Below are 27,537 nucleotides of genomic sequence, written 5' to 3'. Positions count from 1 at the left end.
GGTTAAGGGCTTGTAAGTATGCATTTCACAGTAAGGTGCCTGTTGTATTCCGCGCATGTGACAATTATTTTTATTTTTATCTTTATTTTAACGGGAAAAACAGACTGAGACCTGGATCTCTTTTACGGCTGTGCCCTGTGTAAACATGTTGACATGTACAGTTTTAGACATACAGACAAAAACATTTTAAACATACAAAACAAAAACACAATTCAACAGAAACAATCACAAACAACATCATATTGATCCTCCAGAATATTTTAAAATGGGCAAGGGACACCAGAGCGTCTAACTTAAGTTGGATCTGCAGTTTGTTCCATAAATAAGGTGCAAAGGAACTGAAGGCAGTCCTACCCAACTCTGTGGAGACCACAGGAGTCTCTAATGTAATCCATATCTGTGATCTGGTTTTAAAATTAGTATATCTAGTGGAAATTAATGATGATATATATGGAGGTAGTTTTAAAATAAGTGCTTTATAAATAAACAAGAGAGCATGTTGCTCTCGCCTCACAGATAGAGAGGCCCAACCCACATGTTGATATAGGATACAGTGATGAGTTTTGCAACTATCACCGGTGATAAACCTGAGTGCACAATGGTAAATAGCATCCAGTGGTTTTAATGTGTTTGCCGATGCATGCATATAGATAATATCACCATAATCTAAAACGGACATAAAAGTAGCCTGCACAATTTGTTGTCTATTTACGGAGGACAGACAAGCCCTGTTTCTGTTTCTATCTTGAATTTGAGTTTTTTTCCCAATTCAGTAACATGTTTTTTAAAAGAAAGCCTATCATCTAACCACAACATTTGATTTGATTTTACTTGCTATTATCACCAGTAGCATGAGTAAAACATGTCACATTTTAATTGAAACGAATACATTAGATTTTTTTATTGATATATAGAAACATAGATGGTTGGTAGAAACAACATTGAAAACGCTGTGATTGTACATTTTTTCCCCCATCGTTCCAATAAAGGTGCTAACGAATTACGTCTGATGTCGTAAATCCCAGCATCCGGGAATCTTATTAAATACGGCTTCGGGCATGCGCAGTTGTTCCTCAGCGGTTCGACCTCTGCAGCTGGTAAGTGAAGGGGAGGCAAATGGAGGTCTGCGCTGAAACATTTTCACAATCGATTTTCATCTTCTATCTAAAGTCGTTTTGATTCCACACCGACACAAATTATGTAAAGACAGTTGTTTTGCTCATATAATATTTTTGTATGGATTCGCTGTTTTTTTGAATTTGTAGTGAAATTCTCATTGACCTTAGCTGCTGTTCTCTCTTTTTTAGAGAGAAAACCAGGTGACTCGTCTTTAGTTGATTGTATCAGTCAACACATTAAACCAGTATGTACGCCTGTGCGAAATTCGTCTCTACACCTGCACTGGTGAGTTGTGAAAGTAAAGATACATTTAAGTTGTCATAGCATAATGTTAACTAGGTAAGTTAGATGGGCCTGCTGAACTTGTACTGATTTGTGACTTAGGAACTGCTCTAACGTTTCAGTGCATGCAATTGTGCACACTGAATTGCAAGTAAATTGGTTTGAAATGTATTCATTGAAATCAACATAGCTAGCTAACGTTTTTATTTTTTATTTTAAACCTGCTCTTGGAAAATACCTATTTTCACCTAAGTTAGGTAGCTAGTTTTAGCTATGCTTACGTTAGGTTGCTAACCATTGCTCGTTAGCTAGCTAATGAGCCAGTGAGTCGTCTTTGTAATTTCAAGGTCATGCAGAAATGAAGCACCAAAGACTGCATTCTGAAATACGAAGGGCTTCATTTGGCTATGTGCATTTGCTGCTAATGTCAATCCTAGTTGTGCACTTTGCCAGATTGGCGTTTGTGTATTTTGGGCCCTGGCACTCCATCTTGATCCAGTAATGCCCTCTGAGTTGACCATCTAGGACATCTGAAAGGACTTGATGGTTCAGTTGAGGTAGATATTTGGAACTGAACATTGCTGTGCTTCCATGCATTTGTCATGTTTAACAGCACATTCTCCTCTGGGGGATCTCTGTAGCTTGCTAGCAGTTTTGAGCAAGGTAGTTGTTATGTATCATGTGGTACTGCCCACACCTGACCATTGGTCAGTGGTGATGTATGACTGATTGTCCATGTGTCCCCCTGCGACTCAGTTTTCAAATGTATATTTTTTGGGGTGTGTGTTTGTAATCAAATTGATGTTATGGAAGTTACATCACTTAACATTACTGTTTTTCCGTGTACAGGTCCGTGCTGGATCCAGGGCCTTATACAGACCTCTCTCTGCGTCTGTGCTTTCACGGCCGGATGTTAGAACAGGAGAGGTGAGTGTCTACCTGCCCCTTTACCCTTTAGTCCCCTTACCCCAGGAACAACATTAACTTCTATCGGCAACTGATGCTACTTTTCAGTCTAGATTTCTTCCCTAGGTAAAATGTTGCATAAGAAAAAAATAACTCTGCTTTCTTCCAAATGATAATGGGGTCCCTCTGCAATGATCTGAATGTTGTCTTAATCTTAAATGTTTGTAATATTTATCTTCAAGCTGTTTTTATGGTGAATTGGTTCATTTTAGTGACTTTTTTTTGTATTTCTCCCAGGCTAGCACTGCCCTTGTGCCACAGAGTGCCTTTTCCCAGGTAGCACTGAGGGGTTTCCAGACTAGCGCTGTGAGCAGAGACATTGACACAGCAGCCAAGTTCATTGGCGCTGGAGCTGCCACAGTTGGAGTAGCTGGTTCTGGTGCCGGAATCGGGACTGTGTTCGGCAGCCTTATTATCGGATACGCAAGGTAAATATTGCCATTAGTAGATATGGTGCCCTACTTTATTACATTTACATTTTAGTCATTTAGCAGACGCTCTTATCCAGAGCGATTTACAGTTAGTGAGTGCATACATTTATGCCCTCAATTATGTGACTCTTTGTTGATTTTCTGATGTTTTTTTGACACTGTTTGCAAAAATGTTAAACAATTGCTATGGCTGCAAGTCTCTCCCACAGCTTTGATTCATGGCACTAACAATTATTTTTATTTGTTTCCTCCCTAGGAACCCCTCTCTAAAGCAGCAGCTTTTCTCCTATGCTATCCTGGGATTTGCCCTGTCTGAAGCCATGGGTCTGTTCTGCTTGATGGTTGCTTTCCTGATCCTGTTTGCCATGTAAATATGTCCACTGCAGATGGTGATCATGATTTTGAAACTACAGCTGGGACTACCTATTTTACTTGAGCAATCAAAATTGTTCTGTGTTGGTCATGAAATTGTACATTTTCCAAGTTTTTGTTGAAGGCTGACAAAAGAAAAGGCATGTATTGTAAAAATGTAAGCACTTACAGAATTAAAATGCATGTATTTCACTATTTAAAATGTATGAATTATTTTGTGTATAGCCCCATTTCCCTGCAAAACACTTTCAAAGAAGCACCAGATTATGGATTAACAGATGTATTTCGCTATAGTGTGTGCCCTTGAGTTCAAAACAAAGCATATAGTTATGTTAACTGCAGGTTGGTTGCAGTCAAGTGGGTTTAAGTAAATTACACTGTACTTTTGGTTATCAAATGCTTTTCTTAATTGCAATAAATCCTGTAGTAATCTTTTACTAGTGTAATACAATGTCCTCTTGCTGTTCCATGAAGATAAATTGTAAATTTGGGGGGAATATTAATGCAACTGGTTGTATGTGAGTGGATGGGGAGGTGTGCTGCTAAATGGCTCTGGACCTGTCTGATCCTGACCCGTGATGTCACTCTTCATCCCTGTGACTGATGCTGCCTTTCACTGCTCAGCCCATTGACACTACCAAAAAAAAAAAACTGCTTCTGCTCCCATCCTGATTTTTAACTGGTCCTCTGTAGTTCAATTGGTAGAGCATGGCGCTTGTAATGCCAGGGTAGTGGGTTCGATCCCCGGGACCACCCATACGTAAAAATGTATGCACACGTGACTAAGTCGCTTTGGATAAAAGCATCTGCTAAATGGCATATTATATTAACTGTTTTTGTTTGTGCTATGTATGTAATTCAGCGCTTAGCTGCCAAGTACAGCCTACATGTGTAATACAACTACTACTATTATTATGGTGCCTGGCACAAGGCCTGGGCTTTATCTGGCTATCCTGCTTCTCATGACTTTGCTCTACAAGATCGAGTTGGTAGCACACACACCTTCCATGATAGAATTGGTAGATCGGTGGCACAGGAACTAGTGCGCTTGCCTCTGCACTGCAGGCTCTATGAATCGATAGCTCAAACATTGCCTACTTGCAGAGCCGAATTTGCTGTTAGATTTCCATTTTGGATGTCCCACTAAAATGAGAATGAAATTACAAGGACGTCTCAATGGTATATTAATCTAATCAGATGTATGGATTCTCATCTTCCGCACATGGTGGAATTAAATGAAATTGAGTGGATCTGCCTGGATTGCTGCTGCCCCGGTCCATGCTTTCCGGGATCGTTGGGACTTCCCAACTCTGATGTTACTCCATTGAATTTGAAATGTAAAATGGTACGGGTAGGGTTTTGGGTATGGACATCCCAAGGATTCCGGATAGCACTAACCCTACCCCATCCTTTTCTGAGCAGCATCACATGGTAACCATGGTAACACAACGGCCTAGAATTGAGGCTGATGGTCACGTGATATCACAAGATGGCGAGTTCGTTATGAATACGGCGATGTGGTGTGAGTACAATGTGTTGGGCTCAACTATATTAGCTATGAGCATGCATATGCAACCGGATATATTACATCTTGACTTTATCCTCATTGTAGATAAATGCATGTTTGCATCTACGCCTGTTCCCATTTGGATTTGTTTATTTTTGTCATGAAGTCGACGGCACTACTAGTTGTGACTCACAGTGAGCAAACGCGTTAACGTTATGTGGCTAACGCTAGCAAGCGAGCAAGCCTGGACTGACTGTTATTGTACTAGAAGCGTTTTGATACAGTTTTGAACATGTTTCCTAGTTGCTGAATATTTTCTCGCTAACTAATATTTGTTCACTATATGTCCCTTATCAGCTTTCTAACGGCGGTGGAAGTTGTCAGCTATTTCGCATCAGTTAACGCACCAAGAATGGCTCTAAATGTATTTGGTAAGTTAACTAGCTAGCTAGCTAACTGTTCGCCTCTGCCAGTTTGATACCTCGCTAGTTCCAATACGACCTCAAACGTCAGCTTCCCAGTAATGCATGTGACAGATATGCAGATGTTATGCTATAGAAATGTTGTCAGTGTTTGGCCATCTAGCTACCTTTTTTGGCCTTGTCGGGAGGCCTGTAGAGTTCTTTCGCGTTGGATGAAAACACCGTATTTTGTGTCATAGCAGATTTGTAGATACAATGTTGGCTAACTAACAGTTTAGTCATTATCAACGTTCACGAATTATAGCCTTTTAGGCCATGTTTAAACCCCTTGATCACCAGAGGGCATCACAAGATGGTGAATGACAAACTTTGTCAGCTTGTCTGTGATGATTGGCAAAGTTGCCTTTTCAAGAGGTGTAATAGTAGAAACAAAAAACATTGGCAATTTAGCAACAATGATAGGGGGGATGCTATACAGTTTAGGGTTAGGCATCGACATGTCTGTCACTTTTGGTCCATCTAGGAGAGGGAGAGAAAATACGTAACAGTTAGGGGGCAGGAAATGTGGTGCTTTTCAAGTTTAAGATAGAGCTGATATCCAGGCTGTGGGGGATGAGACGGGAAGCTCTGTGCTTCTGACAGATATCCAGTGTATTCTGTCAGAACACACATGTCATAGTCCTTTCAGGATGTGGGGTGTGGTTGAAAGCAGTCTGTAGTGCAGTAGCTATTTGAAGGTCAGAACATCCTTGTAGTAGCCTAATTGAAATATTTGTAAGTAGTAGCTCTCTTAAAAGGTATCCTACTAACCATTTACACACAATGGTGTCGACCCAAACTGCATGTGCTACAGTAGTGGTACGGTTCAGTATAGAACAGTGGTCATTTGTTGTAAGGATATGTTGCTATGAGCGGAGACAGAGCGACCATACTAACGATGGCGGACGTGTTAGAAGAGTTTAGTGTTCTGCCTCCTTTTTATGTTTATGCTTCCTACACTGCTACGTGGCTGAAGCATGAAAGGAGATCATAACTGTCTCTTGAACTCTGCTCTACGAGTGAAATGACTTAAAAATAATAATAAATGGTACATTACTGCCGGTCCACCACCAACATGGATGGATGTGCGAACTCCCTGGCCCAGATACCACATCTTGGGGCCAGCTGCACCTCTTGTTTTAGCGAGCTGAGCTGCGTAATGTGAAAAGTAAATTCCAAGCCCCCATAAAACAGTTTGGCTTGGCACCATAATGTATACATTTTTAATGTATGCATGCACTTACTTCTCAAGTACAATAAGCCTAAGCTTATCTTGGCCAGGTCGCAGTTGTAAATGAGAACTTGTTCTCAACTGGCTTACCTGGTTAAATAAAGGTAAAAAAATAAGCTAATATCAATGTTAGATTTATTGTGAATTTGCATAAAATGCTAATAGCCTACTGCATTAGTTTGGTATTGTTGATTAGGCTAGTCTCATAGTATCTTGCGTCTAGCCTAAAATGAGTAGCCTATATTATTCTCGAAGGCAATTCAGATGTGTTGACGGCCCGCTAGTGTAATACATTTTTTTTGTCAAAATATCTTGTCTGTTACTGAATCTGTTTACTTGCTGTAGATGTAGCAAATCAAATTATTCAGGGTGGCTTAATCAACACACTTTAAGTGTAGTGTGATACAATGACCACCTGGTTTCACTGTAAATCAGGAAACAAAGATTTTTGGTAGTCTGTCAATGTTGAGGTTTATTAAGACTTGATATTATGTTCTTCTTTCCTCAGACCATGATGAATACAGGCCGCCAGTGTGGAAATCTTACCGTGAGTATAAATGTATTCTAATGATGAAAATATTGTATCATGTAATCATGATGTTTTACTGACTGTGTTCTGTTTTCGCACCAGTGTATCAGCTCCAGCAGGAGGCACCACATCCACGGCGACTGACCTGCACCTGTGAGGTAAGCAAACAGACACAGAATAGAGACAACTTGGCCACTTAAAAGAATGTCTGCAGATATTCATAACATATTCTCAACCTTACTATAATAGATTATTAAACAAAATGTGTCTGATATGACCATTTTATATCAACTGAAAACAATTTACTGCAACACTTGATGAACTGTGACAATATAGGTCTACGCAGGACAAATTTCTTCATTGTGCTCGTGCAGCTTTTTATACCGCACCCACCACTTCCTCCTGTTTTTTTGTCTGACTCCCGCCTGCTCCTGCAAGAACTGGTCCCACCCAACAACAGCACTCCCAAAATGTTATTGGGAGCCCTGGTTCCATCAATTTTGCCACCCTAAGCAATATCAAAATGCACAAAAACAGCCAGAAAAATAGGTTAAATTATCAGATATTCTCACATGGCCCGTTTTTTATATTAGACTATCGCTAGGCTATTATTCGGCTACATATAAGCAAATAGGCTAGAGGTAATTTGAAAGAGATCCAAAGTTAGAGCGAAATAGAATATAGTGGGTACTTTACTTGAGATACGTTTTGCATAATTTTTAGGAGCGGGATGATTTTTCCGGCAGAGACAGATAAATGTGTTATTTTCAGTCAATGTAGTAAACTACACTCACCGGCCAGTTTACCAGGTACATCCACCTAGTACTGGGTCAGATCCCCGCCCCTTTGCCTCCAGAACAGCCTGAATTCTTCGGAGCATTCTACTAGTTGTCGGAAACATTTCACAGAGATGTTGGTCCATGCTGACGCGATGGCATCACGCAGTTGCTGCAGATTGGACGCCAGTACATTCATGCTGCGAACAACCTGTTCCATCTCAAAGATGCTGTATTGGGTTGAGGTCTGGAGACTGCTCAGGCCACTCAAGTAAACTGAACTTGCTGTCATGTTCCAGGCAATGTTTTTCCACTCCTCAATTGTCCAGTGTTGGTGATCGCGTGCCCACTGGAGCTGCTTCTTCTTGTTTTTAGCTGATAGGTGTGGAACCTGGTATAGTCGTCTGCTGCAATAGCCCATCCATTCTCCACACCATTGTTGTACTGCGCCATTATTTGTCTGTTTGTGGCCCGCCTGTTAGCTTGCGTGATTGTTGCCATTCTCTCATCAACAAGCTGTTTTCGCCCACAGGACTGCCACTGACTGGATGTTTTTTGTTTGTCGCACCGTTCTCGGTAAACCCTAGATCAGGGGTACTCAAGTACTATTTGAGAAGGTCCGGTCACACACATTTCCTAGGTTGCAAAGGTCCGGATGGATAATGTGATCTATCGGCGTAGGAACAAACCCCCATTTTACAACCCACGCCACCCCAAACTGTTCACACCACTCTTGCCCCTCTTGTTGACAGAGATAAAATGTAGCAATTTTAAAGCTAGTTTCCCGCAATTCTACACGGGGCAGAGATTTTTTTGTGCTGTTTTTAAAGCTAATTTCCTGCAATTCTACCATATCTTGTGTGTGTTTATATGATACCAGGGGTCGAAGCCCGGTCCGTATTGACCCCGTTCTGGGTCCGGGTCCGGGTCCGCAGTTGAGTATGGAGGCCCTAGATAGACACTGTCATGCTTGAAAAGCCCAGGAGGGCAGCAGTTTCTGAGATACTGGATGCCTGTCTGCCTGCTTTATATAGCAAGCCACGGCCACGTGACTCACTGTCTGTAGGAGCAATCCATTTTCGTGAACGGGGTGGTGTACCTAATAAACTGGCTGGTGAGTGTATTTACATTTGTCATTTAGCATTTACATTTTTGTCATTTAGCAGACGCTCTTATCCAGAGCGACTTACAGTTAGTGAATACATTTTTTTTTTTTTATACTGGCCCCCCGTGGGAATCGAACCCACAACCCTGGCGTTGCAAACACCATGCTCTATCAACTGAGCTACATCCCTGCCAGCCATTCCCTCCCCTACCGTGGATGACGCTGGGCCAATTGTGCGCCGCCCATGAGTCTCCCGGTCGCGGCCGGCTGCGACAGAGCCTGGATTCGAACCAGGATCTCTAGTGGCACAGTTAGCACTGCGATGTAGTGCCTTAGACCACTGCGCCACTCAGGAGACCTCTCTTATCCAGAGCGACTTACAGTTTATAGCTCATATTTATGAAGTTTCGGAATCCCAGAACTAAAATCTTACATAATTGCAGCAGATGCTCTGAAATTTTCTAGGAGGAGATTAGGGCTGGGCGTATTTTAAGTTATATCGGTATGGATTCGCATACCAGTATAGATTTTTACAATACCGTCTATAATTGTATTTTAAAGGTGCAATATGCAGAAATCTCTCCACCATTTGCTGGTTGCTAAAATTCTAATAGTTTGCCTATTTTCAATATGTGTGACAAAACAAGCGGTCATTGTGTAGACAATCATTGTACCATCTAAACCGCTGTGAAATACAGTATATTTTCCACAAACAAAAATATTGTGTTTTGAAGCTGGTGTACAAAACTGAAAGTAAAAGACACAAAAATGAAACTTAAGAACGTGAAGCATAGAAATAGTGCACATTAAACAGATCTATCGCTTCTTAGACTTGCTTTCAATGATAATGATAGATCTATAACTCACATTTCTTTGTGAATTTGTTTGGGTCGCCCAAAAAGTTACATTGTAGCTTTAAGTGCTAAATAAATGAAAAGTTCTACAAATGATCTTACATCACTGTCAGTTTTGTCCTAGTTTGGTTCAGTATAAAACAATAAAAATGGAGAAAGCCCATTAAAACCACTGTATTTGTTGCCATCCTACAGTCATGCACTACTCAAAACAATTTTAGAACTTTTATTATTCAGTCCACAAGAGATTAGGAAGTTAAAGAGAATTGACCTGTGCTTCTCCACCCATACCTATAGTCTATTTAATTGAGACCATACACAGAGGCACACTTCATCTCACACACCCAATGTTGAGAGGAACTTGAAACAGCAAGAAGGATGAGTGTGTGAATAGTGCGACAGAAGCGCTTTTAATTCAATAGATTGTTTTAAAATAATCTGCAGGACTAAACAATATTTAATCCTGATCTTGTCTTGACCACCGGCTCCCGCCCGCAGCATTAAATATGCAGACCGCGCCACAATGACCTCTATGCAGCTCTTTACTGTACAACAGATGTAGTACAAAACCCTAACTTCACATTGCATTTGGGACTTTTGAATTTCAACCACAACACAAGCTGTTCCGCAGCAGTGACACTGTTCCGCAGGTGGTTCCCTGCCACCCTCTAACATAGAGAGCTCTGTAGGCTCCATTAGACAGAGCACATCAGCTCATTCTGTCTCATTTGCAGCACACCATGCCTGCCCATTTATCATCTGACCCCTACCACTCTCTACCTTCAGGGCTGACTGCTGAAAAGTGTGTTTCCTCTAAAACAGTGGTCACCAACCGGTCGAGCACGATCCACTAATCGATCTCCAAGGCATTCCTTGTCAATCACCAAACATTTCTGTAAAAAACCCAACGATCAGGTCTTGCATTCCAGTTTTTTATTTATTTGTTTTGCGCTGTTTGCGGTAGGTGCAATTGATTCAGTAGCCCTAGTGCCGGAATGGCAAAGTGTTCAATTTTTTACCATTTCAGGTGTCTGAAAGTAGAACTCTGCCTACCTGACAGGCCCAGAGAGCAAATCAAGTGCACCTATAGGCCTACCGCTGGCCAATCTGATAGCTCAGATGACCCTGTCAAGCCATAGACTGTTAAAAGAAGCCTCAATGCACAGCAAAGTTGATGCTTTGAGATTTAAAAACGTTTTAAAACCATGACTGGAGAGAGACTCAAAGAATACAGCGACGAGCTCATGTATAAGTTGTTGCCAGATCCAGTAAAAAAAATAAAAAAAATAAGCAAATTATTATGCTCACTTAGCTGTGGCTCACAAGTAGTACAACACATGATTTATTACTGTGGTCTGAGAATAACAACATTGGCAGGGCAATTCAAGCATAGCCAATATGCCGTGATAATGTATTGGGCCTATAGCCTACTGCACAAACCTCATTGCTACCGAACTGTTTTTAATTGGTTAATGTAAAAAAAAAGAATCTGAGCGGTAGATCTCGGCATGCATTTTGACTCAAAGTCATCTTGACTCAGAAAAGGTGGGTGACCACTGCTCTTCAAAGATGGGACAAAACCACAGAGGTGCTCTCATTGTCTGTGCTTGTGAAGTGCTGAATAAGTAACAGTAGCTGAGGTCTGTCTTTTGTGTCAGAAGCGGTGATAAGCAGAATTGGTTTCCTCTCTTAACCCACAGGGAAGTAAAGTTTTGTTGAATACCTGCTTACGCTAGCTGTTGTACACAGAGATGGAATTGCTCTCTTGATGAGCCTACATCTCTGTTCTTGTCACTTGGGTATTGTCATAGTTTTGAAGGATTTCCATACTTAGTGTGTTTCTCAAGGTAAAAATGTGCCCTGCAATTCACTATTCAAATAAGAAAATGGCTTGTTAAAAATAAAATAATGCAGTACGGAGCTCAATTTGGCCTCTAGCTCCGCATTTTCTCAGGATCAAGCATAAATTGGCTTTAAGTTCCACTTACACTAACACACACCGTTGTTTTCAGCTCTGTTTGTCTTGAAGACTTTGGCCTTTACTATTATTAGAAAAGGGAGCACAGATGGGATGATTCTGAATAATTCATTGCATGTGTATTATTTGGAATTGAAGGGGCTCAGTCACAGGCCAGTCTCTCAGTTACAGAATTGTGCCATGACCCTCTGTTGACAGTCTGAGGAGATGGGGAGGCCATTTGCATGAATTGTATCTCAGAAGGCAGTTTTCTGGGGTTTGGAGTGGGGGTTAATCATAAATAATTCAGTCTGAACAGTAGCTTTAGAATATAAAGCTGAGAGAGCGTTGATTTTAGGGGTTGCCATTTTATGTTTAGTCCACAAATCTTTAGGCTATTCCCTGGAGATGATGCCTTCTGCTGTCTACTTTTTAACCTTAATAAACCAAAAATTCATCATATTGGATAAGGTTACATAAGGAGAAAGCAGGCAATTAATAAGTAGAGCTTGGACAATAAACCGAAAATGATTGACATCAACCATACTGATCACTTATCACAGGCATTTTGTTTATTACGATAAGTAGCCTATACTAGAGCAATGTAAAGTTCGAAATTAAATACGTTTGCGAATATGGGTGATTGTTAATGGGACAATTTATGGTTACAAATGGTAATGTATGTATATGTAATATATATTACATATACACACACACGCAGTACCATTTGTAGCCATAAATTGTCCCATTTTAACAATCACCATATTAGCAAACTTATTTAATATAGTACCAGTCAAAAGTTTGGACACACCTACTCATTCAAGGGTTTTTCTTTATTTTTACTACTTTCTACATTGTCAAGTAATAGTGAAGACATCAAAACTATGAAATGACACATGGAATCATGTAATAACCAAAAAAAGTGTTGAACAAATCAAATATATATTTTATATTTGAGTTTCTTCAAAGTAGCCACCGTTTGCCTTGATGACAGCATTGCACACTCTTGGCATTTTCTCAACCAGCTTCATGAGGTAGGAGTTCCAACCTATGCTGAGCACTTGTTGGCTGCTTTTCCTTCACTCTGCGGTCCAACTCATCCCAAACCAGTAGGTGTGTCCACATTTCCAGTATATATTTCTTGTAGGGTAGGCCTAGACAACTGCAATGGATTTTCTGTGAAGTTGACCACGATGTTAGTGTTTGCAAGATGTGTGTCCTGTCACATTCCCATAGAAACGGTTGAAACCCCTCAAACAGATATTTTTTTCACTTCATAGCCAATGGAATATCTAAAAGCAAAGGCTTGCACGAGTGTGATAAGGGATGCAAAATGTGTTCTGTTCTAGCTGAAACACTGATTATTACATTCCAGTTTGGCCAGATGGACACCTGTGCCTGCTAGCATTGTCTCTGACCATGGTGCTTATCCAGTGACCTTCCTCTGAAACACTAGATGTTGGCATTTTATCCTATTTTAAGTTTGCTGTACGCCTTCACAGTGATATAGTCGCGTAGCATACGGTGGGTAATTCTTTACTTTATCCTCCATGATGTTGAATAGTGCCCTACGGAATGCATCCCAGTGTTCTAGCTGATGCAAGTAAAGTACTATTGGAGTGACTTAGTTCTCCTCTGGTTGGCTAACCTTGACAATCCGAAAAACTAGACGTCTATCTATTTTTATTGTTTTGCTTATCAATGGAATATTCTATTTGCTTTCAGGTGGATAACCGGCCCAAATACTATGGGAGAGAGTAAGTTTAGCTTATTTCAATTTAGAATTTATATACAAAACTAGTCATTGCTGTAGTTGTTTATCCAGTCAGTATCAGTATTTTCAATGTTCTGTCTTCTCCCCAGGTACCATGGGATGATCTCCAGAGAGGAGGCTGACCAGCTGCTGAGTGTGGCAGAGGGGAGTTACCTCATCAGGGAGAGCCAGAGGCAGCCTGGGACCTACACACTGGCCCTACGGTTAGACACACACAAACACACCTTTTCCACAGATAGACTTTCCAAACAGTGTGATGCGTTACATCTTTTGGTTAGTTTCAATTATTTTTAACACATTTTTACAGCTTTGTTATTTAACCTCAAAAAGTCTAAGCCGTTTGGTGGGGGGTTCTACTAAGCTAACATATGGAATTGTTTTAAGATAATCATACCATGGAGCATTTAGCTATTTGATTTGGAATTTTAGGACCCCTTTAGGTACACTATATATACAAAAGTATGTGGACACCCCTTCAAATTAGTGTATTCGGCTATTTCAGCCACACCTGTTGCTGACGGGTGTATAAAATCCAACACACAGCCATGCAATCTCCTTAGACAAACATTGGCAGTAGAATGGCCTTACTGAAGAGCTCAGTGACTTTTAATGTGGCACCGTCATAGGATGCCACCGTTCCAACGAGTCAGTTCGCCAAATTTCTGCCCTGCTAGAGCTGCCCCGGTAATCTGTAAGTGCTGTTATTGTGAAGTGGAAACGTCTAGGAGCAACAACTGTTCAGCCACGAAGTGGTAGGCCACACACGCTCACAGAATGGGACCGGTGAGTGCTGAAGCGCGTAGCGCTTAAAAACCATCTTTCTTCAGTTGCAACACTCACTACCGACTTCCAAACTGCCTCTGGAAGCAACGTCAGCACAAGAACTGTTCGTCGGGAGCTTCATGAAATGGGCTTCCATGGCCGAGCAACCCCACACAAGCCTAGGATCACCATGTGCAATGCCAAGCGTAGGCTGGAGTGCTGTAAAGCTTGCCGCCATTGGACTTTGGAGTAGTGGAAACACATTCTCTGGAGTGATGAATCACGCTTCACCATCTGGCAGTCTGATGGACGAATCTGTGTTTGGTGGATGCCAGGAGAATGCTACCCGAATTCATAGTGTCAACTGTATAGTTTGGTGGAGGAGGAATAATGGTCTGGGGCTGTTTTTCATGGTTTGAGCTAGTCCCCTTAGTTCCATTGAAGGGAAATCTTAACGCTACAGCATACAAAGACATTCTAGACGATTCTGTGCTTCCAACTTTGTGAAAACATTTTGGGGAAGGCCCTTTCCTGTTTCAACATGACTATGCCCCCGTGCACGAACCGAGGTCCATACAGAAATGGTTTGTCGAGATCGGTGTGGAAGAACTTGACTGGCCTGCACAGAGCCCTGACCTCAATCCCATCGAACACCTTTGGGATGAATTGGAACTCCAGCTGCTAGCCAGGCCTAATCGCCCAAAATCAGTGTCCGACCTCACTAATGCTGTTGTGGCTGAATGGAAGCAAGTTCCCGCAGCAATGTTCCAACATCTAGTGGAAAGCATTCCCAGAAGAGTGGAGGCTGTTATAGCAGCTAAGGGGGGACCAACTCCATATTAATACCCATGATTTTGGAATGAGATGTTCAACAGGCATGTCCACATACTTCTGGCCATGTAGTGTATTTAAAAAAATATTTAAAAAAATTATTTGATAAAATATTGAATAGCCCATAGAAATGAATTCAATTTCACATTCAGAAATGGCAAAAAAAGACTGCTCAGACTGTTACTGGGCTCATGTGACTCCAAGCTTTGCTGAGTCTTGCACACATACTCGTGCTCTGTCTCGCTCTTTCTCACACACCACCTACATTTACAACCCATAAACAGGAAATTAAAACAACATCAAACTCCATAGATGGCTTTAAAGCGCTCCCACACATTAACGTAATGTTCTTAATTTGGTCATCATTTTGGGAGGAAGAATCTTTCAGTTTCTGTCCTTCACTGATGTTATGAATCACCAGGAAAATAAACATTGAATGATGATATGGTGGAGTTTTCTAGTACAGAATGCTCTAAAAAGTGTGTTCTTCTTTATCTTGAAAGTTCAAACATGGGTTGTATGAATAGCATGGATAAGCTTCTCTCTGCTGTCAAGTGCTGTATTGCTTATGCATTGAGGTCTGACTAAATGGAATTATTTATCCAGATCACTTTCCTTCAAGCTGCTGTGACGAGAATTTCGATTTCTTGTATTTGAGGTCAGCCAAGTTGTGCTTCAAGTGTCAATCTGCCACTCTGCGCATTGCTCCTCTTATGTGTTTGCCTCTATACCATTTCTGCTCCGACTGTTCAGGTTCAGATGAAGGAGTTTCAGCCACAAAAAACTTAGCCTATATTGTGCAAGTCAAACCTGGAAAAACCTGACATGTTTCAGGTTGTCATTGCTAACCTTTGTCTAGAATGAATGTTAGAGAAATTGAGATGAGTATACCTTCCTCTGTCGCAGATGTTAGCGTGGTAAATATAATGCACAGTGTATTCTCAGGTCTGGTCTCTGTCCTTGAAGCCAGTGAGAGTGCTGCCAAGTATTTTTTGTTTTTTTTCATAATCCCCCAGTCTGAGGCTTCTCCTCTGGGATGACTGAGATTTGGAGATGGGGTAGTAGACCACGAGAGAGATTGGGAAAGGTACGCCCCTCTCTGAAAATACCTTTCTGTCCCATATCTCCTTTGGTCACGCTAAAGCAGATCAGCAGAGGTGATGAGTGAATTTCAAACTAGGGCAGCGTTTGAAATTCTCCTCACGTGAACATGCATTGTTTTCCAAACAAGCAATGAGGTTTTGAAATGCAAATAAACCGCATTGCTTCCCACTGGATATCTGCTTAAGTGTCTCACCCTCGCTGATTCTCTGCTATAATTGCTTTCCATAAATATAATCACCTTCTGTGAAAGGGTGGATGGTAAATGGTGTCCGACAATGGGCTGCCTTGGTTCTGAATTTGGAAAGGTTGTACTTTGGGTTAGGTAATGAACTTTGGGTCTGGTTAGTGTTGGAGTAAGTATTCTTAGCTAGTTAGTTTAGAACAGGGGTGTCAAACTCATTTTAGCTCAGGGGCCACATGAAGGAAAATCTATTCCCAAGTGGGCCGGACCGGAAAAATCATGGTATATATATAACTTAAAAACAACAACTTCAGATTGTTTTCTTTGTTTTAATACGATCAACATACAACATAAAGCTGGAGCCTGAGGACAGTGTATCCAAAATAGTACAAGCACAACATCACTATTAATCATAAAACACGTCAAGTTTATTTGAAAATTCTAAAGAAAAAGAACACACAAACACACAATGCCTCAGTGATTAACAGAACTGTTTCACAGATCACAGAACTATATCAGGGTGTCATTTCTCAGGCAGAAATGTAGATAAAAATAATGAAATCCTGTTCCCCAAACAAGTGCAAGAACCACAGAGTCAAGAATAGGTTAAATATACAAATAAAATAAAATCAATTAAAAACAATAGCACATCAACATAAAAACATATAAACATAAATCTGAAAGCGTTGCTCAAACTCCCGTAACAGTCCTGTTATTTTATCTTTGAACCGCTTCATGTCTGCCACATGTTGGGTCGCGCACACATTTTTCAGACAGGGGAAGTGAGCTGCATCACCACCGGCAAGTTGCGTCTCCCACAATGACAGCTTCAACTTGAAAGAACGTATGCTGTCATAATACTGCGTGACAACTTTGTTGCGCCCTTGCAGCTGTTTGTTCAAGTTATTCAGGTGCTCTGTAACATCCACCATAAATGCAAGGTCCTGCATCCATTCTGCGGAATGAAATTCTAACACTGGTTTGCCCTTTTCTTCCATGAACTGTTCAATTTCTTCTCGTAAATCAAAGAAACGCCTCAGCACAGCACCTCGGCTTAACCATCTTACCTCAGTGTGGTATGGCAGGCCATAGATGTGGTCTTTCTCTCTGAGAAGGCTGTCAAACTGACGGTGATTCAGGCTTCTGGATCGGATGAAATTAACAGTTTGGATGACCACCTTCATGACGTTATCCATCTTTAATGACTTGCAACACAAAGCCTCCTGGTGCAAAATACAGTGAAAAGTCAAAAAATCACGTCCTCCATTTGCAGATTGCACTTTCTCTCTGAACTTTGTCACAACGCCTGCTTTTTTCCCGATCATTGATGGCGCACCATCTGTAGCCAGGCTGACAGCGCGGGACCAGTCCACTCCGACCCTGTCCAGCGCGCCGACGAGTGCGGTAAAAATATCAGCTGCTGTCGTTGTATCTGTCATCGGCACCAACTCCACGAACTCCTCGGTGACGGTCAATGTGTCATCAACTCCGCGGATGAAAATGGCCAGTTGTGCAACATCTGTAATGTCCGTGCTTTCATCAATTGCAACCGAAAACGCAATAAATGACTTTACTTTTTGCTTCAACTGGCTGTCCAAATCCACTGAAAGATCGGAAATCCTGTCTGCAACTGTGTTTCTTGTCAGGCTGATATTTGCAAAAGCCTGCCGCTTTTCAGGGCACACAATCTCCGCTGCCTTCATCATGCATGTTTTTACAAATTCACCCTCACTAAATGGTTTTGAAGCCACTGCGATTTCATTAGCAATGAGGTAGCTAGCTTTCAATGCAGCGTCACTGATGTCTCGGCTGTGAGTAAACACAGACTGCTGTTTCTTCAGACCCGCCAACAGTTCATTCACCTTCTCTCATCTCCGCTGTCCTTGAAAGTTGTCATATTTGTCGGCATGAAGACTCACATAGTGGCGACGAAGGTTATATTCTTTCAGCACTGCAACATGCTCTGAACACACCAAACATACAGCTTTCCCATTCAATTCCGTGAATAAATAGGATGACCATTTTTCTTGGAACACTCTGCACTCTGCGTCCACTTTTCTCTTTTTGGCACCAATGAGGGTGCCAAAGCACATAATGTTAAAAGTAGAAGCCGTAATAAATATCGCGGGCAAAACAAAGTAGCTCATTGGCTGCACGTGCTTGACCTACTTGCTCTGCCCCGGTATAAACAGTTTGCTTGCTTAACACAATTGCTATTGCGCCATCCAGTGGACGCAATTGGAACAGCAGTTTATTTTCTTGAAAAATTGCAGCGCATTTTTATACATTTTAGAAAAAAATAGAATTTTTTTTTTTGATAGGATCTTGCTACCATGGGAAGGAAAATAGCAGTCTATTTGTGGAAAGATCACCCTGACTAACACTCTAGTCATATCCCAGTTTACCTATTTGCTTATGGTCTTGCCTACACCTAGCGACCTGTTTTTTATAAAATATATCTGCAAAAAAATATTCCATTTCATTTGGTATGGCAAGCCAGACAATATGCATTCGGAGGGCAGAAATTATTAAATATTAAACCATTAGACCTCTCACTAAAGGCGTCAGTCATACAAAAGTTATACTTAAATCCGAACTGGTTCTCTATCAAATAAGAATGTCTCACCCCATGTTCAAGAATGGCTTTTTTCCGTTTATTCAGATCATCTCCAAAATATCGCTATTTTTAAAACAAGCCATAGAAAGTTGGTTGCAATTTCAGTTTAATTCACCAGAAAAGACAGAACAAATAATACAACAAATATTGTGGTTTAAACTAAAATATACTAATTAATTAAAAAAACTATACTTTTTGATAATGTTTTTAAATGGTATTTTTGTAAATGGTATCATAAATAGGACTGGTGGATTTATGTCACACATGCAGCTAATAAAAATATATGGAAATGTCTACTCTACCCAAAGTTACAACCAACTAATAGCAGCATTACCACAAAAATGGAAGAGGCAAGTGGAAGGGGGAAAAAGTAAGGAACTTGTCTGTCGGCCCTGCGTTAAAGACTAAAATTGGTTAAAGGAAATTGTGATGAATAAAAAAGGGCCGGATTAAACCCGTTTGCGGGCCTGATTCGGCCCGCGGGCCGTACGTTTGACACCCCTGGTTTAGAATGTCTCCTGAGTTCTTTGTGCCGGTTTGTGTTTTTATTTTTACCCTGGAGCACTTTCTTCTCTTCGCCAAGCATCTCCCTTTATTTCCCATTGATAGATGAGGTTGAAATATTGGTCTCTGGCATCTACCCAATGATGAAGAATTCCTTGCATTGTTCTGGCTCATGTTGTGCACAGTGATGAGATTTGGTGTCCGTACACAGTGTATTTGTTGGCTCTTGCAGCCTGCACATCTGAGGCCTCTTTCCTGTTAGATGAGGATGTAAGAGTTTTAGCATTCACTTGCTGTATTGATCAGCTCTAATAAAGGTCTCCATTATTTATAACCACTAAGTGCGGCAAAGAAATTATTTGATCTAGCAGTCATTACTGGATATATAAACCTCTTAGCGCTTTTGCAGGAATTATTTCATTTGGTTTTCTACTGATGTAGGGTACGAGGAAGCAGAGGCAGGCAAATTGTATTTTATTCCTTTAGGGTCGGCTCTACTCTGATAGATGTGTGTATAATCATCCTAGGATTTTCCTTTTTTCACCTAGCTGTATGGCCTCGTCTCCTTATTCTCCCCGCCTGAGACAGGGTGTAAAAACGCTCTCCTAACCATAGAAACTGATTCTCACTGATTTTTTTTCCCCTTTTCCTCTTTCCCCCCCTCTATCCTGGACGCAGCTTTGGAAATCAAACCAGGAACTTCCGCCTCTACCATGATGGGAAACACTTTGTCGGGGAGAAGCGCTTTGAATCCATCCACGACCTTGTGACAGATGGGCTGATCACGCTCTACATCGAGACCAAGGCAGCAGAGTACATCGCTAAGATGACCATCAACCCAATCTATGAGCACATTGGCTACACAACACTCAACAAGGAGCCCACGCTGAAGAAACACTTGCCCGTGTGCCAGGAGGTTCCCGATGGGCCTGCGCCACAGGGAGAGCGGGGTGACAAGGAGGAAGGGGTAAGGAACACTCTCACACTGTCCTGAAAATGTCAGCCTTTTACTGTACTAGAAAAGGAAACAAATGGAGCAGGTGCTGAAATAAATGCAATGTGAAAACCAGGCAGAAGTTAATGTTTTCCATGTCAAGTAATTTCAGCTCAACTATTCTAAAGTGCAGAAAGTTGGTAGCACTCATCTTGTGCTGGTAAGTTGGTAGCACTCATCTCACCAAAAGAAAGTAGACAGAAAAATTGTTAGATGCATCCTGAGATCCGTTTTTAACACACTTCATACCATTGAACTGATCTTTGTCGTTTTGTTATTCATGGAACCTGGATTTGCTGGCATGTGGTTATGTGTTTTTATATGCATGTGTGTGTATGTACAGTGCATTCGGAAAGTATTCAGACCCCTTGACTTCCACATTTTGTTACGTTACAGCCTAATTCTAAAATGGATTTTTTTTTAAACCATCCTCAATCTACACACGATACCCCATAATGACAAAGCAAAAACTGGTTTTTAGAAATACCTTATTTACGTAAGTATTGAGACCCTTTGCTATGAGACTCGAAATTGAGCTCAGGTTCACCCTGTTTCCATCGATCATCCTTGATATTTCTACAACTTGATTGGAGTCCACCTGTGGTAAATTCAATTGATTGGACATGATTTGGAAAGGCACACACCTGTCTATATAAGGTCCCACAGTTGACAGTGCATGTCAGAGCAAAAACCCAGAGACAGGATTGTGTCGAGGCACAGATCTGGGGAAGGGTACCAAAACATTTCTGCAGCATTGAAGGTCCCCAGGAACCTGCTCCAGAGCGCTCAGGACCTCAGACTGGGGCGACGTTTTACCTTCCAACAGGACAACAAACCTAAGCACGCAGCCAAGACAACGCAGGAGTGGCTTCGGAACAAGTCTCTGAATGTCTTTGAGTGGCCCAGCCAGAGCCTGGACTTGAACCCGATCGAATATCTCTGGAGAGACCTGAAAATAGCAGTGCAGCGACGCTCCCCATCCAACCTGGCAGAGCTTGAGAGGATCTGCAGAGAAGAATGGGAGAAACTCCCCAAATACAGGTGTGCCAAGCTTGTAGTGTCATACCCAAGAAGGCTCGAGGCTGTAATCGATGCCAAAGGTGCTTCAACATAGTAATTCACGAATGTCATGGATATATTTGAACTAGTGGATATATGGAGGCTTAAATATCCTGACCTGGTGGTCGGACCATCAAATAATTGACATATATTACTCTTACAGAATTTCCACATAGGCGAGGATATTGGACATTTAATCAAAGCATATTGGATGATAACTTGTTTTTAACTAGGACAGAAGAATTTACAACTGACTCTGTGATTGCCAACAAGGGTTTTGCCACCAAGTACTAAGTCATGTTTTGCAGAGGGGTCAAATACTTATTTCCCTCATTAAAATGCAAATCAATTTATAACATTTTTGACATGCGTTTTTCTGGATTTTTTTGTTGTTATTCTGTCTCTCACTGTTCAATTCAACCTACCATTAAAATTATAGACTGATCATGTCTTTGTCAGTGGGCAAACGTACAAAATCAGCAAGGGATCAAATACTTTTTTCCCTCACTGTAGGTACAGCAGATCCCCTTATTGTATGGGACACTTTTAAATGTGCCTTTAGAGGCCATGCAATTCAGTACTCATCTCTGAAACAAAAAAGGTCAAAAGACTCCATATTAACAAAGGAAATGTAAGGACTAACAGTACAGATGATAGCAATAAAAACTTTACCATAGAGGTGCAGAATAAGTTAGAGGAAAACCCAAAAAGAAATGGAGTAACTTATTCAAGAAAGATCAATTTGAAATACATTATTTAAAAAATTAAGCAAACTGGATGGAATATGGGGAAAAATGCACCAAATTATTTTTTACATCTTGAACATAGAAATGCTACCAAAAATAATTTACTGAAACTTGTTACAAAGGATGGAGTCACCCATGATTCACCAAACAATATTTTGAAAGAGGAAGTAAAGTACTTTTTTGCATATGTTTTCGTTTCAGTCTCCTCCATCTCCACTAACTGAAGCTAATTGTATGGATTTTTTTTCTATTAATATGGTACAATTAAAGACTTGTGAAGGCCAAATTACAGAGGAAAAACTTATTGATGCAATTAAAGCCTTTAAGTCCGGGAAAACTCCAGGGCTGGATGGCATACCAGTGGAGGTATACCAAACCTTTTGTGATATACTCAGAGGACCGTTATTAGCATGTTTTAACCACTCTTATATAAATGGTAGATTATCAGACACTCAACAAGGTCTGATTTCATGATTACTGAAACAGGATCCAAGTCGTAAATATGAAGATCCAGTCCATTCAAAAATTGGAGGCCTCTTACACTTCAGTGTTGTGATGCAAAAATTCACATAGAATTGAAAAGGTATTGTCGGATATTATTAATCCTAATCAGACAGGTTTTTTACATGGACGATACATTGGAGATAATATAAGGCAAGTACTGGAAACAACTATGAAAAATCTGGGAAACCAGGCCTGGTATTCATAGCTGACTTTGAAAAGGCATTTGGTAAAGTACGACTGGAGTTTATATATAAATGCCTGGAATATTTCAATTTTGGAGAATATTCAAGTTATGTATAGTAACCCTAGGTGTAAAACAGTAAATAGTGGCTACTTCTCAGAAAGTTTTAAACCAGGGGTGTCAAACTCATTTTAGCTCAGGGGCCACATGGAGGAAAATCTATTCCCAAGTGGGCTGGACCGGAAAAATCATGGTATATATATAACTTAAAAACAACAACTTCAGATTGTTTTCTTTGTTTTAATACGATCAACATACAACATAAAGCTGGAGCCTGAGGACAGTGTGTCCAAAATAGTACAAGCACAACATCACTATTAATCATAAAACACGTCAAGTTTATTTGAAAATTCTAAAGAAAAAGAACACACAAACACACAATGCCTCAGTGATTAACAGAACTGTTTCACAGATCACAGAACTATATCAGGGTGTCATTTCTCAGGCAGAAATGTAGATAAAAATAATGAAATCCTGTTCCCCAAACAAGTGCAAGAACCACAGAGTCAAGAATAGGTTAAATATACAAATAAAATAAAATCAATTAAAAACAATAGCACATCAACATAAAAACATATAAACATAAATCTGAAAGCGTTGCTCAAACTCCCGTAACAGTCCCGTTATTTTATCTTTGAACCGCTTCATGTCTGCCACATGTTGGGTCGCGCACACATTTTTCAGACAGGGGAAGTGAGCTGCATCACCACCGGCAAGTTGCGTCTCCCACAATGACAGCTTCAACTTGAAAGAACGTATGCTGTCATAATACTGCGTGACAACTTTGTTGCGCCCTTGCAGCTGTTTGTTCAAGTTATTCAGGTGCTCTGTAACATCCACCATAAATGCAAGGTCCTGCATCCATTCTGCGGAATGAAATTCTAACACTGGTTTGCCCTTTTCTTCCATGAACTGTTCAATTTCTTCTCGTAAATCAAAGAAACGCCTCAGCACAGCACCTCGGCTTAACCATCTTACCTCAGTGTGGTATGGCAGGCCATAGATGTGGTCTTTCTCTCTGAGAAGGCTGTCAAACTGACGGTGATTCAGGCTTCTGGATCGGATGAAATTAACAGTTTGGATGACCACCTTCATGACGTTATCCATCTTTAATGACTTGCAACACAAAGCCTCCTGGTGCAAAATACAGTGAAAAGTCAAAAAATCACGTCCTCCATTTGCAGATTGCACTTTCTCTCTGAACTTTGTCACAACGGCTGCTTTTTTCCCGATCATTGATGGCGCACCATCTGTAGCCAGGCTGACAGCGCGGGACCAGTCCACTCCGACCCTGTCCAGAGTGCCGACGAGTGCGGTAAAAATATCAGCTGCTGTCGTTGTATCTGTCATCGGCACCAACTCCACGAACTCCTCGGTGACGGTCAATGTGTCATCAACTCCGCGGATGAAAATGGCCAGTTGTGCAACATCTGTAATGTCCGTGCTTTCATCAATTGCAACCGAAAACGCAATAAATGACTTTACTTTTTGCTTCAACTGGCTGTCCAAATCCACTGAAAGATCGGAAATCCTGTCTGCAACTGTGTTTCTTGTCAGGCTGATATTTGCAAAAGCCTGCCGCTTTTCAGGGCACACAATCTCCGCTGCCTTCATCATGCATGTTTTTACAAATTCACCCTCACTAAATGGTTTTGAAGCCACTACGATTTCATTAGCAATGAGGTAGCTAGCTTTCAATGCAGCGTCACTGATGTCTCGGCTGTGAGTAAACACAGACTGCTGTTTCTTCAGACCCGCCAACAGTTCATTCACCTTCTCTCATCTCCGCTGTCCTTGAAAGTTGTCATATTTGTCGGCATGAAGACTCACATAGTGGCGACGAAGGTTATATTCTTTCAGCACTGCAACATGCTCTGAACACACCAAACATACAGCTTTCCCATTCAATTCCGTGAATAAATAGGATGACCATTTTTCTTGGAACACTCTGCACTCTGCGTCCACTTTTCTCTTTTTTGGCACCAATGAGGGTGCCAAAGCACATAATGTTAAAAGTAGAAGCCGTAATAAATATCGCGGGCAAAACAAAGTAGCTCATTGGCTGCACGTGCTTGACCTACTTGCTCTGCCCCGGTATAAACAGTTTGCTTGCTTAACACAATTGCTATTGCGCCATCCAGTGGACGCAATTGGAACAGCAGTTTATTTTCTTGAAAAATTGCAGCGCATTTTTATACTTTAGAAAAAAATAGAATTTTTTTTTTTGATAGGATCTTGCTACCATGGGAAGGAAAATAGCAGTCTATTTGTGGAAAGATCACCCTGACTAACACTCTAGTCATATCCCAGTTTACCTATTTGCTTATGGTCTTGCCTACACCTAGCGACCTGTTTTATAAAATATATCTGCAAAAAAATATTCCATTTTATTTGGTATGGCAAGCCAGACAATATGCATTCGGAGGGCAGAAATTATTAAATATTAAACCATTAGACCTCTCACTAAAGGCGTCAGTCATACAAAAGTTATACTTAAATCTGAACTGGTTCTCTATCAAATAAGAATGTCTCACCCCATGTTCAAGAATGGCTTTTTTCCGTTTATTCAGATCTTCTCCAAAATATCGCTATTTTTAAAACAAGCCATAGAAAGTTGGTTGCAATTTCAGTTTAATTCACCAGAAAAGACAGAACAAATAATACAACAAATATTGTGGTTTAAACTAAAATATACTAATTAATTAAAAAAACTATACTTTTTGATAATGTTTTTAAATGGTATTTTTGTAAATGGTATCATAAATAGGACTGGTGGATTTATGTCACACATGCAGCTACTAAAAATATATGGAAATGTCTACTCTACCCAAAGTTACAACCAACTAATAGCAGCATTACCACAAAAATGGAAGAGGCAAGTGGAAGGGGGAAAAAGTAAGGAACTTGTCTGTCGGCCCTGCGTTAAAGACTAAAATTGGTTAAAGGAAATTGTGATGAATAAAAAAGGTATACCAGTTTCGTTTAAGGACCAACAAATGTACAGCTGTGCCATATAGATTGCAAAATAGTTGAAGAGATTTTCAATATACCGATTCCATGGCACATGGTTTATGAACTGATACATAAAACGACGCCGGATTCAAAACTTTTATTATACAAAATTCTTGCAACCAGTAGAATTATATACACTACCAGTCAAAAGTTTAGACACACCACCTCGTTTTTACATTGTAGAATAATAGTGAAGACATCAAAACTATAACATAACACATATGGAATCATGTAGTAACCACAAAAGTGTTAAACAAATCAAAATAGTCACCCTTTGCCTTGATGACAGCTTTGCACACTCTTGGCATTCTCTCAACCAGCTTCATGAGGTAGTCACCTGGAATGCATTTCAATTAACACGTGTGCCTTAATAAAAGTTAATTTGTGGAATTTATTTCCTTAATGCATTTGAGCCAATCAGTTGTGTTGTGACAAGGTAGGAGTGGTTTACAGAAGATGGCCCTATTTGGTAAAAGACCAAGTCCATATTATGGCAAGAAAACGATAGTCCATCATTACTTTAAGACATGAAGGTCAGTCAATATGGAAGATTTCAAGAACTTTGAAAGTTTCTTCAAGTGCAGTCGCAACAAGCATCAAGCGCTATGATGAAACTGGCGGACCACCACAGGAATGGAAGACCCAGAGTTACCTCTGCTGCAGAGGATAAGTTGCAGAGGATATTAGAGTTACCAGCCTCAGAAATTGCAGCCCAAATAAATGCTTCACAGAGTTCAAGTCACAGACACATCTCAACATCAACTGTTCAGAGGGGACTGTGTGAATCAGGCCTTCATGGTCGAATTGCTGCAAAGAAACCACTACTAAAGGACACCAATAAGAAGAAGAGACCTGCTTGGGCCAAGAAACACGAGCAATGGACATTAGACCGTTGGAAGTTTGTCCTTTGGTCTGGAGTCCAAATTTGAGATTTTTGGTTCCAACCGCCATGTCTTCGTGAGACGCGATGTGGGTGAACGGATGAACATGGAGGAGGAGATGTGATGGTGTGGGGGTGCTTTGCTGGTGACACTGTCTGTGATTTATTTAGAATTCAAGGCACACTTAACCAGCATGGCTACCACAGCATTCTGCAGCGATACGTCATCCCATCTTGTTTGGGCTTAGTGGGACTATCATTTGTTTTTCAACCGGACATTGAGCCCTCCAGGCTGTGTAAGGGCTATTTTACCAAGAAGGAGAGTGATGGACTTCTGTAGCTCAGTTGGTAGAGCATGGCGCTTGCAACGCCAGGGTTGTGGGTTCAATTCCCACGGGAGGCCAGTATGAAAAATGTATGCACTCACTAACTGTAAGTCTGCTAAATTACTAAAATGTAAAATGTAATGGAGTGCTGCATCAGATGACCTGGCCTCCACAATCACCCGACCTCAACCCAGTTGAGATGGTTTGAGATGATCGGACCGCAGAGTGAAGGAAAAGCAGCCAACAAGTGCTCAGCATAGGTGGGAACTCCTTCAAGACTGTTGGAAAAGCATTCCAGGTGAAGCTGGTTGAGAGAATGCCAAGAGTTTGCAAGGCTGTCATCAAGGCACCGGGTGGCTATTTGAAGAATCTCAAATATAAAATATATTTTGATTTGTTTAACACCTTTTTT

At 40.9% G+C, this 27,537-nt stretch overlaps 2 protein-coding genes across 5 annotated transcripts in view; both read left to right on the top strand.

Annotated features, from left to right (window-relative positions):
* The first annotated feature begins 995 nt into the window (after positions 1–995).
* On the top strand, positions 996–3,607 carry LOC121555897 (ATP synthase F(0) complex subunit C3, mitochondrial). Of its 3 annotated transcripts, none has more exons than XM_041869754.2 (5): positions 996–1,097; positions 1,308–1,404; positions 2,251–2,328; positions 2,605–2,795; positions 3,055–3,607. In XM_041869754.2, exons 2-5 carry the CDS (start codon positions 1,366–1,368, stop codon positions 3,167–3,169), a joined length of 423 nt encoding a protein of 140 aa, XP_041725688.1. In that variant the 5' UTR covers positions 996–1,097; positions 1,308–1,365; the 3' UTR covers positions 3,170–3,607. The 3 variants fall into 3 exon arrangements, with proteins under 3 accessions (XP_041725688.1, XP_041725690.1, XP_045069581.1); XM_041869756.2 differs by lacking the exon at positions 996–1,097 and adding an exon at positions 1,108–1,200; XM_045213646.1 differs by lacking the exons at positions 996–1,097; positions 3,055–3,607 and adding an exon at positions 1,108–1,200 and having other exon boundaries at positions 2,605–2,799.
* Positions 3,608–4,616: 1,009 nt separating this feature from the next.
* Positions 4,617–27,537, top strand: part of chn1 (chimerin 1) — a 52,810-nt gene continuing 29,889 nt past the window's right edge. The window contains exons 1-7 of one of the 2 annotated variants that reach the window (XM_041869771.1): positions 4,617–4,692; positions 5,035–5,108; positions 6,878–6,916; positions 7,001–7,056; positions 13,316–13,347; positions 13,454–13,567; positions 20,042–20,330. In XM_041869771.1, coding sequence (XP_041725705.1) covers positions 5,090–5,108; positions 6,878–6,916; positions 7,001–7,056; positions 13,316–13,347; positions 13,454–13,567; positions 20,042–20,330 — 549 coding nt within the window. In that variant the 5' untranslated portion in view covers positions 4,617–4,692; positions 5,035–5,089. The remainder of the gene's footprint in view (positions 4,693–5,034; positions 5,109–6,877; positions 6,917–7,000; positions 7,057–13,315; positions 13,348–13,453; positions 13,568–20,041; positions 20,331–27,537) is intronic. The other variant, XM_041869770.2, reaches the window with a different exon arrangement.

The sequence above is a fragment of the Coregonus clupeaformis genome, unplaced genomic scaffold (assembly GCF_020615455.1).
Source record: "Coregonus clupeaformis isolate EN_2021a unplaced genomic scaffold, ASM2061545v1 scaf0133, whole genome shotgun sequence".
In the NCBI taxonomy this organism is placed as follows: Eukaryota; Metazoa; Chordata; class Actinopteri; order Salmoniformes; family Salmonidae; genus Coregonus; species Coregonus clupeaformis.
Note: the sequence above shows the minus strand (reverse complement) of the source record. Positions and strands in the feature narration are given on the sequence as shown.

Bases quoted from the DNA above. Each gene is read 5' to 3' on its own strand.
- LOC121555897 (XM_041869754.2), top strand. From the start codon at position 1,366: ATGTACGCCTGTGCGAAATTCGTCTCTACACCTGCACTG. The intron at 2,329-2,604 runs GTGAGTGTCTAC...TATTTCTCCCAG, and splicing joins CGGATGTTAGAACAGGAGAG to GCTAGCACTGCCCTTGTGCC. The intron at 2,796-3,054 runs GTAAATATTGCC...TTTCCTCCCTAG, and splicing joins CTTATTATCGGATACGCAAG to GAACCCCTCTCTAAAGCAGC.